At 38.8% G+C, this 26,185-nt stretch overlaps 2 protein-coding genes across 5 annotated transcripts; one reads left to right on the forward strand and one right to left on the reverse strand.

Moving 5' to 3' along the window:
- Positions 1–195: 195 nt before the first annotated feature.
- LOC140742497 (V-type proton ATPase catalytic subunit A) lies at positions 196–15,925 on the reverse strand. 2 transcript variants are annotated; one of them, XM_073073398.1, is made up of 14 exons: positions 15,789–15,925; positions 13,815–13,924; positions 13,240–13,352; positions 12,560–12,787; positions 12,004–12,141; positions 11,321–11,472; positions 5,572–5,696; positions 4,935–5,081; positions 4,292–4,507; positions 3,471–3,630; positions 3,034–3,103; positions 2,563–2,699; positions 1,947–2,136; positions 196–1,168 (listed from the first exon to the last, which is right to left on the reverse strand). In XM_073073398.1, the coding sequence occupies exons 2-14, from the start codon at positions 13,897–13,899 to the stop codon at positions 1,076–1,078; spliced, it is 1,854 nt and encodes a 617-aa protein (XP_072929499.1). In that variant the 5' UTR covers positions 13,900–13,924; positions 15,789–15,925; the 3' UTR covers positions 196–1,075. The 2 variants fall into 2 exon arrangements, with proteins under 2 accessions (XP_072929499.1, XP_072929504.1); XM_073073403.1 differs by having other exon boundaries at positions 15,712–15,792.
- Positions 15,926–17,156: 1,231 nt separating this feature from the next.
- Positions 17,157–25,142, forward strand: LOC140742466 (speckle targeted PIP5K1A-regulated poly(A) polymerase). Of its 3 annotated transcripts, XM_073073388.1 has the most exons (8): positions 17,157–17,455; positions 17,558–17,638; positions 18,357–18,570; positions 19,569–19,869; positions 21,340–21,573; positions 21,959–22,114; positions 22,733–22,853; positions 23,257–25,142. In XM_073073388.1, coding segments are annotated over exons 1-8 (2,538 nt in total). In that variant the 5' UTR covers positions 17,157–17,453; the 3' UTR covers positions 24,686–25,142. The 3 variants fall into 3 exon arrangements, with proteins under 3 accessions (XP_072929489.1, XP_072929485.1, XP_072929484.1); XM_073073384.1 differs by lacking the exons at positions 17,157–17,455; positions 17,558–17,638; positions 18,357–18,570 and adding an exon at positions 20,693–21,169 and having other exon boundaries at positions 19,728–19,869; XM_073073383.1 differs by lacking the exons at positions 17,157–17,455; positions 17,558–17,638; positions 18,357–18,570; positions 19,569–19,869 and adding exons at positions 20,095–20,151; positions 20,693–21,169.
- Positions 25,143–26,185: the final 1,043 nt, after the last annotated feature.

A 26,185-nucleotide genomic window follows, 5' to 3' on the forward strand; every position in this document is an offset into this window, starting at 1 on the left:
TTGTAACATTTTTTAATCATATTGTACTACAATTATAAATATTTCTACATAATAATTATTACATTACAATTATGTATCTACATTATCGATTAGTGATCCGGATAGCATTAGAATTGGAATTTTTCTTTCTTTACAAACATCCTTATTACCGGGTTAAAATCACAAAAACAAAGAGATAAACAAATAAAACACCAATAAATTTTATCCTTTAATTATAATAACTTTCGTCTTCTAACATGAAACATCAATTTCAAACAGTAAGATAATATGATAGCATAAACACTTGTATACGTTACGGAAACGTACCGCCGAGGGGCGGCGCGCGGCATAATACTGAAACATCAAGACATCACGGCGGCGAAGTAACAAATAAATAGAAAAATGCTCAAGTTTATATAACGAAAAAAACTTTGTCGATTCAATTCTAAAAATAACGTGGAATGCACGAGGGATCATTACAGATGTAAAATCACACAAAATATCAATGGGCAAAATAATTCCTTTGTTAGTGTATAAATAGTATATTTTAATAATAATAATAATTATATAAATAACAACTAATTAGCATAAACAACTCGCTACGGGCGCTGTCGAGGCGCCGGGAATACGCTTTATGTACAGGGGAGCGACGTTACTTATACCCTACAGAAAGGTTACATCCAGTTGAAGTTTAAGTGTGGAATCAACATTTAAACAACTACGCACATTAAGACTTGGATAAAAGTTGAAATATGTCTAAATAACCGTCGCAGGACCGATGTGTTGTGCTCATTCGTTTGTGGTGTTCACTATACGGGTACTGTAACACGCGCTAATGCGGTAACTTCTTTTTATAAATAGTAAGTTAGACTTCACACTTTTGTGTTTATTTAGAATAACGCTTATACGATCGACATTGTCTTTTTTATAAATTTGGACGCGTGAAGAATTATTTTTTTGTTCTACGCGCCGTGTCATAGTACCCGATATAATTATACCCTATATAATAATTCTCAGTAACATTTCAAGATATATTTTCCGTTGATGGAAGCCATCGATCCTCGACACACCGACGGCTGGTCTGGTGGTGAGTGGCCTAGTCCTCGAGGTTGCGGAAGGCCGCGGACATGTCCTCGAGCAGTTGGTCGAAGTCTGCTTTGATCTTCGCCTCGCCGTCCTTTACTGGGTCCTAGAAGGAATTTGTACAATTCAGTATTATATAATTTCTACTTAATGAAACTCCTTGAAATTTTTGAGGATTCGATTGTGGCATACCGCCTTCATTTCTACGTTATTAACCTTCGTTGGTCGAAAATGTAACATAATCATTACAGAGGTAATTGTTTATTAACACTCAGGCTGTCGTCAAAAGAAAAATAATAAAAAAATATAAAAAAAATATAGAAAAAAATAAAAAAATTGATTGACAAACAAAAGCGAAAAATGTTGAAAACTATTTTATCTCAACCTAAATAGATAATAATATGATAACCTGTTCTGATTTCAGGGGCGAATGAGGCAGAGATATATTACATAATATTAGACGTTCGACATCATATTTTTCAGCGAATGATACGCATTTATGATCTAATTTATTGGAAGATAAATGAAATTAGTGATAGCCCAAGTAGTAAAGGGTTCCCGATCATGGGACATAATGGGACATAATGGGTTGTGGTCTGGGTAATTCATGTGTTAGTTTTTTTTGTTTACAACACTAACGATACAAGGAATCGTATCAAAATAATGTAAGTAGAGCAGTAAAATTCATTTTAGTTTCTTTTTTACCTGAATGTTTGTATGTCTCATTCTTCAGTACGTCCAATAGCCTAAATGGCTTGACGTAACATAATAATGATGTTTCGTTAGATTCGTTTTCATTGTGGGAGTGATATAGGCCACATTGCTAAACAGTCGAATATTTTCTTTTAACAATATCTCTCTGATTCATTACAAATTTCGCTCACCTTGAACTTCATGGAGGAGAGCTGGTAGAGCACGTTGCCCATGGCGTCGCGGATGACGTTCCACGTGACCTTGTTGTCGGACTGCGCCGTCGACTCCACCGCGTGCCGCGACATGTCGTAGAACGCGATCATGTTCTTCAGCATGCCCACGGTCTTGTAGAACGGGCAGAACCGATCGTACGACGAGTAGCTGGGGGTTGAGTGGAGTGTTACAATCAGCTATAGTTCAATAGGATAATCTGCCCTTCGAAAATGTCCAACATAAAAATGTTTCAGACTTCAGTGCTACAAAAAGGGCGAAATATTACAATCGCGCTCTAGTCGTCCAAAACAACAAAGCAGCCATAAACTATACTTTTGTGTGATAAAATTAGACAATCACGTTACTTGTGTAAATTATAATATTATATTCCAGCGTAATAGTAATGGTACATTAAAATAAAAATCTATACAACCGAAATGACTATATTTTTAATGTCCTTGTAATTCATATGAAGAACCTACCATAATATTAGTATAATTGCATTTTCTCATGGATGTTTTCACAACTTCAGCATACAAAAGTAGCTTAGAAAACTTCCATTAGCTATATGCTAAAACTTAACATGAGTGTCACCTGTTCTGTTGCAGGAAGTCGTCCTTGAGCAGCTTGGCGACCTCGAGGGTGATCTTATCGGTCTCCGCCAGCGACGCCTTGCCGACCAACTGTACGATTTCCGACAGGTCTTCCTCCTCCTGCAGGATCTCCTTCACCTGGACGGCATAACACACTGTTAGTTCATACCACAAATCGACCCCTATACGTGCGAGGGGCCGAAATACAACATATAAATAAATCTATAAAGATCAACAACATCGTGCGCGCTCTGAAGTTGGATGGGTGAAACATGAGCGTTTCCATACCTCTGAAGACGTATTGATCCATCAGTCTCTGTTGTTATAATTGGACAACTTTTATAAAACCTTATCAAGAACTTATGCACTCAAGGTAAGATATACCCTTTATCCATCCATTTTATTTTAAAGCAACCTTTAATTTTTTTAAATTTTTGTAAATTACTTTTTTCGTCATATATGTTAAGCTTACCTTAGTTCTGAGGGGAACGAATTCGGCGTAGTTCTTCTCATAGAAGTCATCAAGAGCGCGCATGTACTTGCTGTAGGACAAAAAAATATTTCATAAAAATCTATTGCAACACTTCTAATTTTTAGGTGATAACTTCACATCCTTCTTAAGTATTGTCGAATATATAAAAACACTCAATAAGTGCTTAGTTATTATATAGAACTCAACTAACTGATATTTTTGCAACTTTAGATCCACTAGTAAGAATTTGTCCTATATTAAGTATATTGTATATTATTTGTACTGTATTAAATACATTATATTATTCACCAAATCTACTATCTGCAATGGAGCAAAATTTGTGGAGAGTCTTGTACTAGCTGAATTTTAAAAACGATTAGGTTCACATCTCCACCATTTACATTATTCCACAATTACATTAATGAAAAGTTATTCACCTGTAAGAGATAAGCCAGTTGATGGAGGGGAAGTGCTTCCTCTGGGCCAGCTTCTTGTCCAACCCCCAGAACACCTGCACGATACCCAGGGTGGCGGCTGTTACGGGGTCCGAGAAGTCACCTCCGGGGGGTGATACGGCACCCACGATGGACACGGAACCTGGTCAAATTAAACCAACGAGTACGTAAGTAAAATGAAAAAAAAATAATAAAAAGAAAATATAGAAAACCAATTTGCTGAATGTAGTCTGAATCTTGTGACTTTAATGGCCCTGTGGCTTGTTTCGAAATATAGAGAAAATTATGTGTAATATGCAGGGCCTGATGTGATTAACCCTTAAGCTAATTAGGCTGCAGTCTAGGGCGCGAGGAGTCTAGGGATCTGGGGGCGCGCCAAAATGGTGTCTTCGGCACTATTACTTTCATGCTAGTAAACAAAGTCAAAACTAATATATTACTTTTGAGGTCTATCGTTACGTTGGGGGCGCGTCTTCGTAATTAGCCTAGGGCGTCCGATCCGTCGCTGGTAATATGTGTGTAAGAAAATTATAATGTGAGCTATCAATTAAGTATCATATTATATCAATTTTCCAAATTAACAATTATGCCCAACTACATATTGTTCAAAGATGTTTAAAAATTAATAGTAATGGAGAGTACCGTTTTATACAACTTCTATTGACCCCATAAACATGCTAAACTATAACTTGTTGAATGTTAGAGAGGGGAAGGGTTAAGGTTCTATGTAGGTTTGAAGCTCCTAGACAGAGGAGCAAAACGTGGAAGTCTTCCTTATGAAGTGAACCTGGGGAGGCACTAACCCTCGCGGTCGGGGTTTCCGAGACACTTGACACGTCCAGCACGCTCGTAGAAGGAGGCCAATCGGGCACCCAGGTAGGCGGGGTAGCCGGAATCGGCCGGCATCTCGGCCAGACGCCCAGAGATCTCACGCAACGCCTCGGCCCAACGGGACGTACTGTCGGCCATCATGGACACATTGTAGCCCATGTCACGGAAGTACTCCGACAGCGTGATACCTGCGAACGAAAAACAAGTTAATTATGTACAAAAAAAAAACATAAAACCGAAGGGGCAAACTTACAAGATACCAATAAATTTGTAAAAATCAGGGACGTAACATACTAAGGCAAATTTTTGGAAAGGCAAAACGCACATTTTTAATCTGTTCCCATTTACCAATTTTATGTTGCCACCCCCTTTTTGTGATATCTGTTAAATGAAGTGCCATATTTTCGATTTACTGCTTTAAACGTAACATTTTCAGGTGAACTTTAACAAGATTTTTATTATTTTTTAGAATTTCTAGCTATCATTCAGCTACCAACCAATTTCATAAACTGCCATCCCAATTTATAAGAGAGAAAAACCTAATAATAATTAACGTAATGATAATTATGGCAATATTTTCAAAGTAAACTAAGGTATCAATAACGCGAAACTCACCAGTGTAGATGGAAGCCTCACGGGCAGCGACAGGCATGTTGGAGGTGTTGGCGACGAGCGCGGTACGCTTCATGATGGACTCAGTCACGCCCTCGATCTCAACAGTCAGCTCGGGGAAATCACGCAGTACTTCTGACATCTCATTACCTGGGAACAAGTGTAATGTGTGTTAGACTGTCATACAACCTGGAATTAAGATTTGTCGCGAATGGATTAGTAATAAAAGATACATCGTATGGACAACATGTCTTATACTTAATGCATTCACACCACATTACAGAAGGCAAATTTATTATAACAATATTCTGGTGGACCCTTGTAGTCTAGATGTAACATCACCGTCAGCAGTGTCAAGTGTTCCATTAATGTTTAAAGGATATGTAAAAGGAGACACTTATCCGAAGCGTTTCATCATAATCCTCAGGTATAGTAAGGAATCTGTTGCTATATCTGAGAAATCTAATCTTATCAGGGGTTACAAAGAGATTGCAAAAGGCTATGGGCGAGAGCCCAAATTTATTTCTAGTAGACAGAAGTTCTAAAATTTCGATCTTTGGTAGGTAAAACATTAGATAGATTGATTATTAAGAACGGGAAATATTAACATCGTTGCCACTATCTCGTGCTCGGTACTCACCACGCTCCCCGCAACCGACGTAGATGATGACGTCAGAGTTGGAGTACTTGGACAGCGCCTGTGAGATGACAGTCTTGCCGCAACCGAAGGCGCCGGGGATGGCCGTGGTACCGCCCTGCACGCAACTGTACACACATTCACATAAAATGTATTTATTATTATAATCAAACTTTTCCTTGCAATTTTCCTTGAACGTAAAATAAAAAAAAGAAACAAAGATGGCTTTTAGTTATATATCCTTAAAAATTTGTATTTTTTCTCTAGTTTGTAATTAATTATTGCTTCCCAGAATTTGTTCCTTTTAAATGATACTACTCGATAGTAATACCACAGGGTGTTTTTATTTTGTTTTTAACGAATTTGTCTCATTCCTGGATAGCCAATTTTTTTAATCGGCCTCGTGAAATCTTTCGGCTTTTTTTTCCATACATATAATTCCAATTTCCAATTACCCATTTCCAGTTCCAATTTCATTATAGATGGACACTTAAAAATTTCAACCTTTTTGAGGGTTCTGGGAGAAAATTCCCAGGGGCATAGCCCTGTGCCACCCTCCGCGTCGCAGGTTGCGGATAGCGAAACGGCCTTCAGATATGATGGCTAGCTGCTACGGCAGTCGCGGACAGCTGGGCGGTCCATCTAGAGGGGTGCTGGGTATTCTTGTGGCGGAGAATTCCCCATGAAAAAGCACAAAACCCGATGAAAGAGGACGACAGTGGCGAGTAGGAGCCGCCACTATAATCTAAGCTCGGACCCGGTGAGACCAACCTCGTGAGCCCTGGAACGGCAATTGGTCTAGGAGACACAAACTCCGAAATTAAAGTGTAACTGCTGCCTTGTAGACAGATGTTGGATCATCAAAGGCTAGGGTGCCACCCCGAAATAGTGGTGTGTAGTGCCTTGGGAAAGCACTGCTCTACTCTCCCAACCACCGTAATGAAATGAGTGATAATAATGAGAATGTTTTGCCTTGCGATCCGGCTAGCACCCGGCGCTTGCAGGTACCCGGGCCTGCAAGTGAGAAATTGGTTACCGAAGACTGTAAGAGGGTGGGTACCCAGGCCCCCTTACCAGTGAATGCTACTGGTCTTAAAGAAAATAATAAGAAACTTACACAGCAAGTTTTTCATCCTGGTCTATTTCTGGCTAGACCAAGAACCTCATCTCAGAGTTATGTATCGGATACTGACATGCAAAGTCCCAACACCACTCCATATACCATGGATAGCGATACAGAAAAATCTGACCCTCCTACGTGGCAAAGAGTACCAGAACTACGTAGTTCCAAAAAAAGGAAAACTGTTTCATCTCCACCCACAGAGAAAATAGTGACTTCAAACCAATTTAGCACTCTCCCAATAGATCAGGAAGAGAACACCGAGAGGGAAGCTCCTGCTAAAGAACCGAAACCGCCTCCTATAATTCTATATGGAATTGAAGACCTCACTAAGCTCACTGAACTCTTGGAACAAGTTGTAAAGAAAACTGAATTTGTGTACAAAATCATCAACAGAAATCAACTTCGCATTAACTGCACCAACACTGAAGTCTACAAATCTATATTGCAGGTAATTAGAGAGAAAGGACTTATTGGACACACATTTAACAGAAAGGACAAAAGACCCTACAGAATCGTAATTAAAAACCTTCATCACTCAACTCCTATTAGCATCATAAAAGAATCACTAGAGGATACAGGAAACACAGTAATTGGAGAGATAATAAATGCAAAGTATGGACCTGAGAAAAAACCCACCTCCACATTCTTTGCAACCTTACAACAGAGTTCAAATAACAAAGCTATAAAGACCATCAAACATATAAATCATCAATCTGTGGTCATAGAGGAACCCAGAAAACGGAAGTCTATAATTCAATGTCAAAAATGTCAGCAGTATGGGCACTCTAAAAACTATTGTATGCGACCCTACCGCTGTGTGAAATGCGCTGAAGCACATAGAACAGCAGATTGCCCTAAGACCGATCGAAACACCCCAGCAAAGTGTGCTCTATGCCTTGGGGCCCATCCAGCCAACTATAAGGGATGTGAAGTCTACAAAGAGATACTAACACGAAAATCCGTCAAACAAGCACACCTAAGAGCAAGGGCTACAACAAAAGAACCTGGAAAGCGGAACAACGATCACAGAGACGTTAGCACGCCGACAGCTAACGTAGAGAACCAACTGCCACCTCAGTACCAGTACCCGGAACTCCAAACTCAACATCCAGATAATAATAGGGTAATACAGAACTCGAGCACCAGGAGGGGAGCAAGCTTTGCGGATACTTTGAGAGGTAGACCAAAAGCCACTAACATGGACCAAACTACACCAAGTAAAATTGAAGAGATGCTGCTCAAACAAGCTGAAAAGTTTGATCTTATCTTACAACAAATGAGTACTCTAATTAACCTCATAACAACATTGGTAGCCAAAATGACATAATGGCTTCCCTCAAGATAGCAACGTGGAACCTAGACGGTCTATCTAGTAACCTAGAAGAGGTAGAAGTACTACTAAACACACACAACATAGACATTTTATTAGTGTCTGAATCTCACCTAACTGACAACAGCAATATTAGTATGCGCAATTTTAATATTTACGCCACAAACCATCCAGATGGCACTGCACATGCAGGAACGGCAATAATTATAAAGTCAAAAATTAAACACCATGAACAACCACAATTTAGAAAGCCACATATACAAGCAACAACAATAGCTGTAGAAGATGTAAATGGAACGTTTAATGTGTCCGCCATATACTGTCCACCTAAGCATACAATAAAAGAAGAGCAATATGAGGAGCTGTTCAAAACACTGGGACTACGCTTCATAGCAGGAGGTGACTGGAATGCTAAACATGTACACTGGGCTTCAAGACTTACCACCACAAGAGGCAGAGAACTCAAGAAAGCTATAGACAAGAACCATCTCACCACAATCTCAACTACAGATCCGACCAACTGGCCAACAGACCCAAACCGCCTCCCAGACGTGATAGACTTCTTCATTGTAAAAGGCCTATCGAGACTGTCTCATCAAATAGAAACATGCTTGGACTCGAACACCAATCATGTTCCGGTGATCCTGACTATAGGCAATTCTGTTCTAAATATGGACAATAATGGTAAACTCTACAATAAACGCACTGACTGGAACTCCTACAGGGAAGCAGTTCAAGAAAGTTTAAAACTAAATGTACCATTAAAAACAGAGACAGACATCGACTGCGCCGTACGCATATTAACCGCAGTAATACAGGAATGCTGTTGGAGGTCCACTCCTGAAGTCACCGAACGCTCCCCCCAGAGTAAAACATACTCGGAATCCATAAGACAAAAAATACTAGAAAAAAGGCGACTGCGTAGAGTATGGCATTCTAGTAGACACTCAAGTGACAAAAAGAAACTAAATAAATCCATCCAAGAACTCAAGACGCTTATTAAGGAAGCAAACAATATTGCTGTAGATAGCTATCTGGAAGGACTAACACCAACAAAACACACCAATTACTCACTATGGAAAGCCTGTAAAAACCTTGGTCGGCCACTACAACAAACACCACCTTTACGGTCACCAAACGGTCAGTGGATTAGAACTGCCCAAGAAAAAGCAGAGGCATTTGCTAAGCACCTCAGCCAAGTATTTACACCAAACGATGCTGCACCAGATGCGGATGAAACAGACATCGACCTCACTCTCAGCCAAGATCTCCAACTGGACACACCTCTGAAATTAGTGACACCCAGTGAAATATATAGAAACCTCAAGTCACTTAAGAGCAATAAAGCCCCGGGATACGATATGATCGACAAAAAGGTCCTTAACGAATCACCGCGAAAAGTTATGGTGTACTTAACGATGTTATTCAATGCAGTAATAAGAGTTGGATACTTTCCAGACCTATGGAAAGTATCAAATGTTATAATGCTGCAAAAACCTGGAAAACCCATTCATGAGATCACATCGTACAGACCTATCAGCCTCTTGCCGATAATGTCAAAGCTTCTGGAAAAGTCACTACTTCACAGAATATCACACGTCATTGAAGAGAAGTCAATCATCCCGGAACACCAGTTTGGCTTTAGGAAAGAACACGCGACTGTAGAACAGGTACACAGAGTCTGCAGAGTGATTAGAAGATCAATGGAAAAAAAAGAATATTGCTCGTCAGTCTTCCTGGATATACAACAAGCCTTCGACAGAGTTTGGCATAAGGGTTTGCTATATAAAATAAAAGCAACATTACCACACACATTCTATAATGTCCTCAAATCGTACTTGTCTGATAGATTGTTTCAAGTCAGGGAAAGTGACTGCACCTCATGTTTTCATGAAACATCTGCAGGCGTCCCACAGGGCTCTGTGCTGGGACCGATCTTATACACGTTGTATACGTACGACCTACCCCAAAACGATGATGTTACCATAGCAACCTTCGCTGACGACACAGCTCTACTTTCATCGAACAACTGTCCGATTAAAGCTTCTAAGGTCCTACAGAACAGCCTAAATGAAATTGAAAAATGGCTAGCCAAATGGAGGATTGCAACTAGTGTATCTAAGTCAGTGCACGTAACATTCACACTCCGAAAGGGCGATTGCTCACCAGTCAGCCTAAATGGCGTCCAACTACCACACCAAAACACTGTAAAGTACCTCGGCATGCACTTGGATCGTAGACTCACTTGGAAAAAACACGTCCAAACAAAAAGGGACGAAATTAATTTAAAATACAAGGGTCTCTACTGGCTACTTGGACGAAACTCAAAACTATCCACTGACAACAAGCTGCTCATATACAAAACTATACTGAAACCCATTTGGACTTATGGTATACAGCTGTGGGGCACGGCAAGTACCTCTAATGTCATGATCATCCAACGAGTACAAAATTACATCTTAAAACAAATATCAAATGCACCTTGGTTTATTAGAACAACAGAGGTCCATGAAATCCTGAACATACCCATGGTAAAAACAGAAATAGAAACTCATGGAGAAAAATATAAAAAACGCCTACATAAGCACCCCAACCGACTGGCGGGGCAGCTGGCAACTGCAGTCACTGAACGTCGCCTAAAAAAGCGGCGGGATATGTTCGATGACGCGTGACTAATAGTCCGAAAACAAAGAAAGGGTTGGCTCCGCTGGGAGCAGTTCCCTACAAGCCTTATAAGACTCACAAAACATCTGTTTATAGTCGCAGACAGACTGATCGCAGATGCTAACACAAAAAAAAAAAAAAAAAAAAAAAAAAAAAAAAAACCTTTTTAACCACTAAGCAACCCAGGTGAACCCGCGACCTGAGGTTGGCGGGAAAACGCTGAGGGGCACGAGACTAGTTGGGCAATCAGGAGAGGCCCATGTATGTATGGGGAAGGCCCCATCTAGGCCCCAACTAATGGTTAAGAAAATCGGCCTTCTCGATCGAGGGGTGAGAGGTTCCAATCCCAGGCATGCATCTCTGAATTTTATGTGCATATGCAAAGTTACGTGCATATTAGAAATTAATTATCACTTGCTAAACGGTGAAGGAAAACATCGTGAGGAAACCTGCATAGCAGAGAGATTTATAAAAAAATCTCGAAATTATGTGAAGTCTACCAATATGCATTTGGCCAGCGCAGTGGACAAAGGCCTAATCCTTCTTATTCTGAGAGGAGACCCGTGCCCAGTAGTGGGACGTTAATGTGTTGATGATGATGATGGAGGATTAAGGATGGAGTGGATGGTACGCACGGGAAGAGCGAGTCGAGCACCCGCTGGCCGGTGAGCAGCGGGTGGTTGGCGGGCAGCTTCTCGGTGACGGGGCGCGGCTGGCGCACCGGCCACACCTGCAACATGCTGTACTGCGCGCGCTCGCCGTCGAACTCCGTCTCCAGCACCACGTCCTGGCGAACACAATGATCCATAGCTTAGCATGATAAACGGTTCAACTATACGCTTGTGGGACACTATAAAAACAATAATAGGTTTGGCTAAGGGAAGTATCTCGCCAGGCTAGGTGATTATGACCCAGCGGTCGTGCTCAGACTATGAGATATTAAAAAAAACGCCGATAGCGTGATTCAATAACGCGTGGCGCCGTATTTTAAAGAGTAGCACTAAGTCGCCACAGTAGATGGTCTTATTAATATAGGGCATGTGACAATGTGAATATTAGATACTAACTTTTGCCAGCAACTTCATATACAATATTGCTACGCATTTAGCATTTAGTTGCTCTTTTGACTCTGACATTCGACTACAGACTCAACGTCCAATGTATACTTATACTCTTTACAGATACTATTGTATATTATTATAGCTTGTTTAACAATTTGTTACTTTCTTAGCCCCAAACACTTAGCCTCAAGCCGAGCATCCTACCACATATGGCACTATAAGCCAAACACATACCTTCACGCACACATGATACTCACAGTGACTTTGTAGTTGCCGGGCGCGGCGATGTAGGTAACTGTTCCCTTGGCGCGCGGCGGCATCAGCATCTTGTGCTTCACCAGCGTGTTCTCGTGCACGATGCCGTACAGGTCGCCGCCGGTAATGTGAGACCCAACCTGATAACCAACAACACTTTTAATTTACAAACACGCTATAACCAGCTATGTAATCACTGCCCCTGTACTTTTGTACTTAACCCAAATTTAATTGGAAGATTATCAATCATCAAAACCCTAAGAAAAAGTATCAAGGTTTAAAGTATCATAAAATACCTTAAGCTTTATATTATAAATAAAACCAGGTATTTATATAATCACAAATAAGCCATAGATAATCAGTTAAATCTAATTTCTGCTACTGTTTGACTACCCTCAAGTAGGTAGAACAAACAAAAGCAAGCATAGAAAGGTCGAAAATATTCAACAGATATGCTAAAAAGATAGTATTTTGGATACAACTTTATTTACTTCAGTTTTTGTATTACATCACCATTATTTAGCGACATTTAAAAATTTTATCAAATTCACTACTAACCTTAACATTGAGGGGGTTAAACTCCCAATCGACATCGCGAGCGAGGCAGGGTACGTTCACACCCTTGGGAATGTAGATGGACTGTGTGAGTTCATTGATGTCCTTCAGGGGACGCTGGATACCGTCAAAGATGGAGCCCAGGATACCAGGGCCCAGCTCGACGGACAGTGGTTTGCCGGTACGCAGTACTGGATCGCCCACGGTCACGCCTGAAGTTTCTTCGTATACCTTTCAACAAATGGTTAGGTTAGGTTAAGTTAAGTGTCATTTTTACTGAAAATAAAATATGTTAATGTTACATAACATAACATATTCAGTTCACTTGACTGTGATATTTCTGCATTTGATATCTCAATAGAAATTGATAAATGGATGCATATCTTTTTAAATAAATGATGAGGAAAGAGGATTGCCTTTTTGTAAAAAATTAAATGAAAACGAAACAAATGTGATGTTTCTACATAGAGGATCCTTTCGAAATATGATTACTATTCAACAAACACATTTTTTTAGGTAAAAGAAGTAGTATTTTATTTTATACGTATTTTATAATGACATGCATGCAATGCATGCAATAAGTGTCCATGGAATTCTGTAAGCAACGGTTTCCGTGGCCTAAATTCAATCGTGCGATTTAGATTAGATTAGTAAATGCAGGTATTTTCTAGTGGGTATGTTACCTGAATGGTGGCCATGTCACCCTCAAGACGAATGATCTCTCCCACGAGCTCGTTGTAACCGACGCGCACCAGCTCGTACATAGCGGAGCCGGACATCTTCTCCGCCGTCACGACTGTGCGACAAAACCAGAATTGTTTTTAAAAAGATGTTTACACAAATTAATAAATGTCTTGGTGATTTGACAATAATTTACGTATTTTATATTGAGACAAAGCACGATACAAAGCTTTTACTTTTTTTTTTATGTTAACTATATTAGCAGGACTTTTGTATTTTTGACATATTAATCCTAATATAGGTTATATATCCTATATAATAGGTTTAGAAAACAGTGTAAGTGAGAAAAAAGTGCACTTTCTCATCTCCTAAGATCCATATTCGCGTAATATGCCTATTATGGGCATTTCCTGATAAGTTATCCAATTTCTAAATATTGTACAGTTATGTGAAGGTGCTTTACGAAATTGTCAAAGGAACCACATCTTTTATAAGGTCATAAAACATCCATTGCTGTTCTTAGGTCACATAATAAGACAGTGCACCTTATAGCCAAAATGGTCCTCAAAGGGCTTACCGGGTCCAGACACCGCGAACACATAGCCGAACCTCTCCTCGTTCTCCTCGTTGGCGATCATTTTCAAACCGCCCTTGGCCGCCATGTTGAATTATGTAATTCTATATACCCTGCAAATATTACAATAAATACATCATTAGGGAAATTTACATCATAAAAAAGAGGAATAAAGTCAATCACGAGCATTTATGCTGGATATTTCATATTTTCGACTGTGTCAACACATTTTCTTTTTCGGCGACATTTTTCTTTGCGAAATACGCATACGCGCGTATTCACCTTAATTGAGATAATTATAAATCTGATTTGGAATAACTTTGTATCCTGGACTAATTAAATGTGTTATTTAAAAACAATACAGTTCCTATTTGCAACTCAATTGGTGTCTAATAAGATTTTTTGGGACAAATATTTATTAAGCAATTTGGACCTCAACTTTAATTTTAATTTTAAATCTAATGTGGTACAAAATTATTTAAAAGCTAAATATTTTCATTATAAATAAATATTCGTATAAGAAGAGTAAGGTAGCTTTACCAATTTTATGGTAAACTAGGGACAGATCAGCTGATCAACAACTTTATCTACTCCATGATACTGATAACAACCTCACCATCAATCAATGTCAATAGAAATTTTAGTGTTCTTTTTAATATAATAGGTTATTCAGCATATAATAAGTTGGTCATTTACCCGCATTAATGTATTTAGAGGACTTTGTAGAATATTTTGAATGAATGGGGTTAAATTGTGGCATAAGAAAAAATAATATGGTTTATTGCAATTAAACAATTGTAGTTATAATACACAATTTAACACATACACTAAACAATAATGTAAGTAAATGTTATATATTTTTCTATTCAAGAAGTTCACTTCACAGTTTAAATCGCAATGGTAAATTAAATATCTACTAAATAATGTGCTCCGTACGAAATAGCTAAGAATTACGAAGATTTTGTTAATTTTTTATATTCGGAATACTTTTTTTATTTATTAAGCAGAAACTTTTTTATACTTATTTGACAATTCTAATAGAAAACTATTGACAATGTAGATATTTTTTTTTTTAGATTTTTAAACAACTCTCATTCCTGTTCATTTATAGTATCTAGCAGTAAATTTATTCAATATCTAAATATCTGATCATCATAAGCAGGCAATTAAAAGTTTAGTCCCAGAATAATATGTAATAAAAAGAATTTCAGTGTTTATTCTGAATGTGTTTGTGAACTAAATCTACTATACAAATAAAATATTAGTACTCCCTTGACCCGCTTCAGAATACGAAACTTGAATTGAAGAATAAATAAGAATCCATGATGCTGGACCAAAATTCAATGATCAATTAATTATTTTCAACAGGACAATTGTAAAAGATTTTTTTTTAAATTTATAATCTGATAGCTGGTAAAGAAAAAAGGAGAACAATAAATTGAGTGTAATAAAATTTTAGATATATATTTTTTTTATTTCAAAGTAGGTTGTACTGGACAAATATAATTTAACAATATAATTCATGTTGATGCAGGGCTTTGAAGAGACATGATAAAACTAAAATTTTGTAGAGACGATGTGGTTTTTGTTATAAGGTCACCATTTTCATGAAAAAATAATTGAATTGGAATGATCAATTGGACTACAGGAGAACCGCCTTCATCTTCATTAAGTACCAACCAAATCACATGATAACGGATCAATACAAGGAGCAAAATTTAGTGAATCTCCATTGTCCTGGACCATTTTTGTAAGAATTTCGAAAAACGAGACTAGAATACTATTTGAAAATAAAATTACACGAAAATATAGCCCAAATGCGTGACAGAAGACAAAAATTGACAATGATGGAAAATAGAAGTAATTCAACGAAAAATTAAATTATATTATTCATACTTACAGTTAAAACACAAGCACAGTTAATACAAAGCGAAAATAATGTTAAACATACAACAAAATTGTAAAAAATGAACTCACGGGACGAGTTTGATGGAATAGGCGATCCAGGAATGGCGGAGATCACAACTTATCACAAGACCAATGATAAAAGTGAAGTCAGCTGACCTGCCTTACTCTATGATTTTTGTCTATGGTACCCTGGTTGCCGATTTATTGATTTTCTGGGACTTTGTACCATTGCTGCCATATGTACAAACTTGTCCACATTAATAAGGATTTTTATCTAAAATATAGTAAAGGTAGTAAAGTTTTTTGTACTGAATTATAATACGTAATGCTTTCTTTAGACAATCGCTTATTTCACGTAGAATGCAATTTTACTATTTCATTTATCTACCCTGTAATTATAATGGGAGAATTATAATTACAACGTTTAAGACTTATTATGTTTTGGAAATTACTTAAAATTGTTATAGCTGAATGAATTAATTTTAAATATACCATAGATACATACATATATGCCTTCACAAGTAAATTCATACTTAGTAGATTTTGTAAATAAACAATGAACACTTTATAGAAATAAAAAAAACAGCTTACTTCAGTAAATTTAAGAGTTTTACGAGTATTCTGAATGGTCATTTGTACATAATTATTATTTTCTAGTGGAGAGCTAAAATATTAGGTTAATTAGAACCATTGTTTTTTTTTTATTAGATATATTAACATTATAGTTAATGCCAGAAGTACCTAACGTATTTAATTTATATTTATTTTTAAATGATACTTTCATTTGCTATTTTAGAATGTCAATAAAATTAATTACTAAATAAACACTTACCAATTAAGATAAGAGGTTTGTAATGGTATGACTCTAATGAATTTATATTCATCAGATAGGATAGCATTTGGTTATTAATAAGTATAAAAATAAGAAACCAAACTACTAAAGACGTTTGGCATTTGCTATCTTAACTCTAGACGGAATTGATGTTATATATCTCTAAATTAAGTTAATAAAATAGTAAACAGTGGCAGTAGTAACAAGTGGTAAGTTTAAAACGTTTTATCATATATAGAAAAAAAATATTATAGTCTTAAAATATATATCAGGAAATTATATTTTAAACCATGGCAAGGTGTGAACCATTGTGACGTTTGTTTATATTGTCTATCTCTGAGGTCTTTAAAAAGTTGAATTAAAATAAAATCCTAATTGCGGACTTGTGATTCAAACCAGACGAAAAAAATATTTTAATGGACTCTTATAAATTTCTACAAGTAATTTACTTTTAACTCATAATATATTTTCATAGATGATTATTTATTGAGGCATACAGATAAAGTATAAATGATTTATAGTTTACTATATCTTAGCAAGCAACAATACTTATTGATTATTTTTTTAATCTGTGACTCTTAGTCTGTGGTTACAGCTATTATTTATCTGTGAAAGTGGGACCACTTGACACTTCGTGATTATTATTCTTTACATTCATTCACAATAATTTTAAAACAACTAAACTACATATTTGTCGTTTGTATCACCAATTCATTTTTGTAATTCGGGGAATAACCGTTAGCAATTCAAACCAATAATAGCATTTTGCAGCTGAAGCAAACGACGCTTGAAAATTAAAAATCCATGTGAAGTAATAAGTATTAGATAGTCGATAGTGAAGCTATAAAATTTTATCCGTTTGCATTTTGCAACGTCAAGATTTCAAGACTCGTCAATTATTAATGTGCGTTGAGGTTATTTAAACGTTTTAGGAGTTTCCAGTGCTTCGATATTGTTTATTCAATTCTGTTACAATCGAATGTTATATACATGTGGTATTTTGCAGGAATAACAGTGACATTCAGCTCAGCAAATCATTGTCTTGGTTGCTGAGACACGGGGCTGTAAAAGAAGGACTAAGCATAAGGTAAAACCGTGTTTGGCTAGTAAATGTAAGTTTTGGGGCAACATCATTGCTGTTGTATACCTATCAAGTTGCTGTCTACATCTTCAAAGTACCGCAATGCTTCTCGCAATATTTACGTAGTTCGAACATATTTTAGTTAGTTAAGCGTTAAAATCTAGCGGAATATAAATCGCATTGCACAATAATAGTATCGATAATGCTGAGCTATATAACCAGGGATAAATTGCGATTGCTAGAAGGCTCGTGAACAGTAAGTACCGGTAGATTTTGGAGAAAAAAAGTGCCGAAATGTATTATTTACAGTATTTCTTTTTGAGGTTAGTAGTGTCGTGGATTAAGCAAACAAAACTTTTCATATATTCACTGTTTTGTGTTGTAAAGGCATTGAACTGTCCAATATTTATCATGATGTGTCATACATGCAATATTAAGACAAAGACAATTGAAAACAAATGGAGACAAAAATTATGGAGACAAATTTCACCCCATTCCTGATCCCTCTATTTAAGTCTTCTCAATTATGTGGACAATCTGGTTCTCTTTAATGACACAAAATGGTTTAGTTATACTAATATGAGTAACATGAGGGTTTTTCCTCAAGTCAATCAAATATTTATAAAAATGGTAAACTATAAAGTCCATTCCCACTAAGATTTCTCTATGCTACAAAAACATAGGTCAATATTAAATTTATCATCTTCTGAATTCTCTTTTCCAGCCCTGAAGGTTACATACAAGTGGATGAACTGCTGCGCCATAAATCATTCAAGGGGAAGTACAGTATTCGTGATGTAGAGAGGGTTGTAAGCAACAACGACAAACAAAGGTTTAAGCTGCAACGGAACCCACTCACCAATGCACTCGAGATAAAGGCTACTCAGGGACACTCCATAACTCAAGTTAACGACTCTGAATTAATACCTCTATTGGAGGTAATGTATTTCTTTTTATCTCTAACATGCTTATATTATGCTTAAGCTTATTTCTGCATTTCAATTTTTTATCACTAAAAATAAATTATCTGTAAGAACAGATAATTTAGATATTTATTAAGAACAGATAAACAGATAATTTATTGAACTACAATACAATTGAACAAAATTGTATAGGCCTTTCAAGAGAAAGGCCCATACAATTTAGTTCAATTATTCATTACTTACCTGTACATTGACAATTTCTAAGTACTTGATAAGCCTATATAAAATAAATATAATTTCATAACAAATAGTAATTTCAAACATTTTTGTTTTGGTATCATATGAATATCTATTTAAGAAATATATTTAGTGCATATTGCACATATGTTTGTCCAATTTATTGATAGCTAGTGTTCTCTAAAAATTAAGTCTTTCGTCTTTATTACTATCTTGTAAGAGTAGAGTAAAAATAATATACACAATGCTTATCACATCAATGCAAATTAATAATATAAACAATGTTTTACTTAATTGACTTGTACACAGAACTGAGCCCAAGAGTCCAAAAGATAATATGTGATAATGTCATAGATTAGTAAAGATTACTCACTCCTAACAAGATAATGTAACCAGTTTTGACAATTGAAATTGTCACTCTCATCTATTTTCGTGTTTGAAAAATATTTAAAAAATGTAGTTTTTAGATCATTTACGAATCAAACTATATTTTTCCGCACTTTCTCTTCGATTTCGTGTTTTTGCACCACTTAACTGCGCATGTCGGCATTGCTCCGCGCAAATTACATCATGACAGACATTAAATGGCGGACAGGATTGTCAGCCGTTTAAGCCATTTAATGGCTTCCTTCAATTACAAGGCGGTGAGACATCTATACTTATCTATGGATAATGTATGTAATATTGTGTGTAAAAACATATACAAAAGATGCAATTTTAAATAACACTTTCTGTTAAAAGTTATTTTAATCTGATTATATGAATATCAATTACAGCCAAAATATTCAGTAGCAGTACATGGAACATACCTAAAACATTGGCCGTTGATTAAAAAGCAAGGTCTGAGTCATATGACAAGAAAACATATACATTTGGCCAAGGGAACCCTAGATGACCCTGGAGTCATAAGTGGTATACGGAAAAACGTCCAAATTTATATCTTTGTTGACTTAAAAAAGGCATTAGCTGACGGCTTGAGATTCTACGAGTCGGAGAATGGAGTGCTTCTGACGGAGGGTAATGAGAATGGATATCTAGAACCCAAGTACATATCGAGAGCAATAGAAATTCACACTGGTATGTTCTAGTTATTGCCATTTTTAATTAGATATATATTTTTTATATGTACCTACAATCATCTACAAAATATAACAACAAATAACAGGATAATTGATACATTTTTACCTTTTTCCTAGTAGAAGCTTCATACAAGTTTTAGGCTTATACAATGTTATGTCAGTGTAATTTTGACCTGCATGATAGACCCTGTTTTTTGGTCTGGGTGTTTCTGTATTTAACTATTTGAGAATGGATATCTAGAACCCAAGTACATATCGAGAGCAATAGAAATTCACACTGGTATGTTCTAGTTATTGCCATTTTAAATTAGATATATATTTTTTATATGTACCTACAATCATCTACAAAATATAACAACAAATAACAGGATAATTGATACATTTTTGCCTTTTTCCTAGTAGAAGCTTCATACAAGTTTTAGGCTTATACAATGTTATGTCAGTGTAATTTTGACCTGCATGATAGACCCTGTTTTTTGGTCTGGGTGTTTCTGTATTTATCTTTGTGTGTGTCGACGGTACCTACGACACAGGGGTGTGGGATTGTAAGTGTGACAGCTTCTTATGCAAGAATTTTATATATATTTAGAGGTACAAATAACGTCTGTTTTATGTACACTTGTGAAAAAAGTGTGTGTATATTTAATACTTATATATGTGGACATATAGAACCAACTATATGTATCGTTATATGTCTATTTTCCATCACATGGCGCTTGTACCTTAGCTCCTAACTTCAGCTATATAAATTACCATATCTGTACGAACATTCTATAGTTATATTAATTAAAATTATTTTCATAATACATAATTGTTAACAGGAAAGCAACTATACCCATGATCAATGGAGGGGACAACGGCTCAGGCCTCACTATTATCAACCATGCAGAATGTTCCCAGCCAAGCATCTATATCTACAACTCCATTCCAATCTTCTCCCTCACCTGATACCACCCCCACTGGATTTGCGACCCCACCTGAGAATGGAATACAAGCATCCCCCGTAACCCAACCCGTAACTGATCAGCCAGCTATCAAACCTGTAATATCCTCTGCTTCTAATGTGTCCACACCCTCACCAAAACATATGAAACAGTCATCATCCGCGAGCCAATCCTCAGCCTCTAATAGTGCAACACAGTCACCAACAAAGAAACCTCGGTCGAAGACACGATCGAAAAAGCAACCGGTGCCTGGAAATTCAAAAGATTCCACATCAACTTCCGGAGAGGCGGCGGGCTCGCCCGAACACGAGCCTGTAGAAAAGCCTATAGATGAACGCAAAGTAGAAGTTTCAGGTGAGAAGAAATGTTGCATCTGTTTTGTATTTTAATATACGTGTCCCAGCAAGGTCCTATATATGAGATCCTTTAAATGTCAGCTATTTACAAGATGGCAAAAAGAGTTTTGCCTTTTTTTTTAATTTTCAGTTGGAGTTAACTTCAATTATAATTAAAACTAATTTCAGGGTACCCTTCATTTTGCAAGCCACAAGATTTGCACAAGCTTTTCTCAAACTATGGGCACCCCAGAGTAGAGCACATTGGCAAGAAATTTGCAGTTGTCAGCTTCACAAAAAAGGAGCAGGCGAGTGCAGCCATAGAGGATTCCACTAAGCTCTGCTTGTATGGACAATTTGTTACTATTAAACCATTCGCTGGCTACGAAGAACCTAAGAAGAAAGAGCAAAAGAAAAATACAGGTATATTTTTTTATAAATTGTATAAGGAGTACTTTACTTTTACCGTCATTTAAAAGCGTAAATAATCGGGAGATTTCATGGGTACAAATGTTTATGGGTGGCAATGGCTACTTATCATCAGGTGGACTATTTTCCAATATTGTATAAAAAAAAAATTCCTATCTAACATCGGCTACAGATGCGCAGCTACCCGTGCCGACTAAACAAGAACTCTTGGGAAAAGTATGTCTGTCTTAGCATACTCTTCAAACCAGAACAGCAGTGCATCATACTTCTATTATAAGGTAGAAATAAGTGTGGCGATAGTGCCGCCGGAGTCGAACCACAAAGGCTTCAACCACCTTCTTATGATGATGACCTCTCTAATGATGATGTTGTGTTGCAGTGGCGATAGTGGACCCCGCGTCGTTAGCGTTGGAGGGCACGTTCGACGAGCAGCTCGGCGAGCTGCTGGCGGCGGTGCGGCTCTCGCAGGAGCAGGTGTCGGCCGTCGCCGCGCTGTACGAGGACCTGGAGCGCGTGTTGCAGCCCACATGGCCCGGTAACTACATTTTTTTTTAAACTATTGCATAGCTTTTATCGCGGGCTTTATGCGCGGCGACCGAATCGAAAATTCCGTAACGAAAAATTCCTAACACTTTAATTCGTCAACTTGAATAATACATATTTTTTTGCAGTAATACATATTTTTTTATAATTCTTTAAATTGCGTTCAGTCTTTTTTTATATTTCTATTGTATTGTATTCAAAAATATATTACCACATTATCCAAATAATATGTTTTATCAACCTAACCTATATTGAAATTCTGGATTAATAAAATAACGTAGAGTGTTTGTAATTTTCAATCATTCCATGAGTATTTATTATTACTTTTCGCTTTTGCCACCAAGGTTCTATTATTTTTAAAATAATTATAGGCAATTTAGTAAAGTAAATTAATAACTCATATTTGATTAAATTAATAATGCTCTATTCTTTTACTCTCTCCAATTCACATTCATTACTGAAAAAATATTTCTGTAAAATCAGAAGTTGCAGGAATGGAGAGAAGAAAGGCGATGATTTAAAATATATTTGTTATTTTTTTGACAATTGAATTAGCGAATATAATATTTTTCCACCACCTTTTAAATTGAAAACAATGTAACTGTTGCAGGTTGCCAAGCGATTCCTTTCGGCTCCATCACGACGGGACTTGGCGTAAAGTCCAGCGATGCGGACTGTTTCATGTACATCCCGCCGCAGTACCGCCACGCTCAGTTCAGCTTCGTTAACAGGTCTGTTCGTTCATACATTATACTGAAATTATAAGAAATATAGATCATGTTTCCTACAATTATAATATGAGTTTGATCATTTGAATGTTTGAATTTTGTCATAGTTATCAACCAATTATAGTTTCTATGTTGGGTATTGATGTCCTCCTACAAATTTACTTTACTTTCTCACAAATATCACTAAAGTCCTTATTAGTAAGTAGGATTTCCTTACAATACTTTCCTTTGCCATTAAAATTAGTGATAATTTCTTATATGTATATAACTGACAAATCAGATTTCCTTATTTCGGATTCGAACCTTAGATGTATTTAGAAGCCTAGTTAACAAACCGGAGACTTCTACTTCTCATTTATGTGAAGAAAGCGATCACATCGCAAACTACAATCACAATGTCGGGCAGGGCGAAGCGCATCCTGCAGCAGCACCCGCAGCTGTTCGCCGAGGTGTTCGCGATCCCGCGCGCCAACACGCCCATCGTGAAGCTGTTCCACGTCGCCACGCGCACGCACTGCGACCTCACCTTCAAGACGCCGCTCGGCGCGCTCAACAGCAAGCTGGTGGCCTTCCTGCTGCACGCCGACCCGCGCCTCGTGCCCGCCGCCGTCGCCGTCAAGTACTGGGCCGCCGCGCACGCGCTCACCGGCACCGGCCGCCTCACCAACTACGCGCTCACGCTGCTGCTGCTGTTCTACCTGCAGGCGCGCCACCGCCTGCCCGCCGTGGCCGGCCTGCAGGCGCCCGCCGCGCCCGCCGCGCGCGTGGCCGTGGACGGCTGGGACGCCGGCTTCGCGCACGACTACGCGCTGCTGCCGCCGCCCGCCGCCGCGCCGGCGCCGCTGCGGGACCTGCTCGGCGGCTTCTTCGCCTTCTACGCCGCCTTCGACTTCGACGCGCTCGTCGTGTGTCCGCTGCTCGGCCGCCCCGTCGAGAAGGCGCTGTTCGCGGAGCCGGCGCGCCTGCCCGCCGAGCTCGAGCGCTACCGGCGCAACGTGGCCGAGAACCGCGCGGCGCCCTTCCGCCACAAGGCGCCCGTCTGCGTGATGGACCCCTTCGAGCTCTCGCACAACGTCGCCTCGGCGGTGTCGCCGCGCCTCGCCGCCGAGTTCGTCGCGCACGTGAAGCTCGCGGCGGAGGCGTACGAGCGCGAGCGCGCGACCGGCTGCCGCGGCTTCCTGCGCGCCGCGCTGCTGCAGCGCCCGCCCGCCGTCCGCGCGCGCGCCGGCCCCGAGTACCGCGTGCACCTCTACCCGCGCATCCTCAACGCGATCGTGCGCGACGACTGGAAGGCGGCGCTGCGGGCCGCCGCGCTCGCGGTGTTCGAGCGCATCCTGCGGCTGAAGCTGGCGCCCGTCGGGGAGAAGGAGGCGGCCGGGCGCGGGCGGCTGCGCGAGTGGTACGCGACGAGGATGACGAAGCCGCTGTGGAAGCGGAAGCGCTGCTCGCCGCCGACGGGCCTCGGGCGGGGCTTCGTGGAGACGCACGCGCAGATCACGGAGGACCTGCTCGCCGCGGAGGGCGACGCGGCGCCGGTGGAGTTCCACGTGATCCTGTCGTTCTGCACGAAGATAAGGAGCGCGGGCGTGTCCATCAAGCTGCTGGACGGCGACGTTGACGCCTTTCACGCGTTCGGCAAGTGCTTCCTGTCGTCGATGCAGAACTGGATCCTCGGCGTGTTGCACGCCAGCGGCAGCACGTCGGCCGAGGAGGACCCCGATGGGACGGAGCCGCCGCCCGCGGCCGAGGGAAGTGCCGTCGACGGGGAACCTGAGGGCGAGGACCCCGCGGACGACGCCGAGCCGCCCTCCGACCATGAACTCGCAGCGGAATGACGCACTAAGTAATCCCCTGATGTGGGTGTGATGTTGATAATGGTGATCAGGTTACGAAAACTTGGATGAACACAAGTTGTGTGAAGTTTTTTTTTAATTATCGTCGAGTCCATTTATCTTTTTCATTAAATTTAATATTTTCCAACGCTTAAGCAAACGTTAAAAGTACAAAATATGTAGCTGACCAAATGTGTCTAAAAAGTAAATAGAATTTAGAAGTAACGAATCTCGCCCGAAATAAGGATTCAATGAGCCACATTTACATTTCTCACGCACTGATTGCGCGAAATGAAGCACCGAACGCTATCAATATCTTTCTTCAATTATTCGAATATGCTTATCAGCATACTCCTGTTGACTACCATTTTCAACAGTTTTAGAATGAATTGATTTATTAGGCTAAGTGATTTTTGTTTTTGATTTTATACAGTTTACTAGAATCGTCTTGAAAGTCTGATTTTTGTTTCATTTTCCTTCCCCTATAAACATAACTCATTGGATTGGAATCAGTTTGATAGGCAGTGTAGTAAAATGCTTAATGACATTGTTGGATTAAAATTATACTTAAAAAACTTTAATTTATATTTATTATTGAAATATGTTTTACCCTGCGTAATGCTACACTAAGGATAAGCAATAATGTAACCATTCAATTTTCATATATAATCTTGCTGAAAAAAGAAATATTTCATATTTATTTTAAACTTTCAGTACATTAATGCAGACGTAAATATCCAGTACAAACGATGCGGTCATTTTCGAAAACAATACTTGTATTACGTGGTTACATATAAAAACGAATTGTTAAACGTGTTAACCTGATTTTAAAACAAGGCCGTGTTTGCACTATACAGATGTAGAGTATTTTTATGAAAGCTAAAAGATTTTCTGCCGCTGTCTGTAACAATGGTAGCACCGATTCGCAACCAAAGAGTAGTCCATATTTGAATTATCGTGGTTTGGGCATCTAGCCGGTATCATACGGTACCGGAAGATTTATAAAATTGGCATGTACTTAGGCCTAATTTTTTGTCCTTTGGGATGTACCACCCTGTCCTGTGATGTGCCACCGTTTGGCGCTAAAGGGACCTGAGTAAAATGATCGAAGAAAATGAAAGGAGCATAGAATGTCTGAAGACCCAGTTTTTCACATCATACTTACAGTTCTTCATATTGACGACCCGCGTGGCGGAGCGGTCACCATGCCGGTCTGACGCGCAAAGGGTCCCGGGTTCGATCCCCGGCCAGACAGATATCTAAATGATGAATTTAAATGTCTGTTTCTGGGTCTGGGTGTTTGTTTATTTGTCTGTGTGTGTCCATAGCACCCACGACACAGGGAAGCCTAGTGTGGGCTGTGAGTGTAGAAAGCATTTGTATCAACTACATATTTGAGAATTATCGACGATTGTTGTTGGGCTGACGACGATTTCCCTTTTCACCGGGGATTCCACATTCTCCGTAAGTACATATTTTAAATAAAAGCAGTTAAATCTCATA

This window comes from Epargyreus clarus, unplaced genomic scaffold (assembly GCF_041222505.1).
Source record: "Epargyreus clarus isolate Ecla_fem2 unplaced genomic scaffold, WU_Ecla_fem_2.2 ptg000001l, whole genome shotgun sequence".
In the NCBI taxonomy this organism is placed as follows: Eukaryota; Metazoa; Arthropoda; class Insecta; order Lepidoptera; family Hesperiidae; genus Epargyreus; species Epargyreus clarus.

Bases quoted from the DNA above. Each gene is read 5' to 3' on its own strand.
- LOC140742497 (XM_073073398.1), bottom strand. From the start codon at position 13,899: ATGGCGGCCAAGGGCGGTTTGAAAATGATCGCCAACGAGGAGAACGAG. The intron at 3,631-4,291 runs GTTAGTGCCTCC...TAATTTGACCAG, and splicing joins CGGAAACCCCGACCGCGAGG to GTTCCGTGTCCATCGTGGGT. The intron at 3,104-3,470 runs GTGAATAACTTT...TTTGTCCTACAG, and splicing joins AACTGGCTTATCTCTTACAG to CAAGTACATGCGCGCTCTTG.
- LOC140742466 (XM_073073388.1), top strand. The intron at 22,115-22,732 runs GTAACTACATTT...TAACTGTTGCAG, and splicing joins GTTGCAGCCCACATGGCCCG to GTTGCCAAGCGATTCCTTTC. The intron at 22,854-23,256 runs GTCTGTTCGTTC...AATGTCGGGCAG, and splicing joins CAGTTCAGCTTCGTTAACAG to GGCGAAGCGCATCCTGCAGC.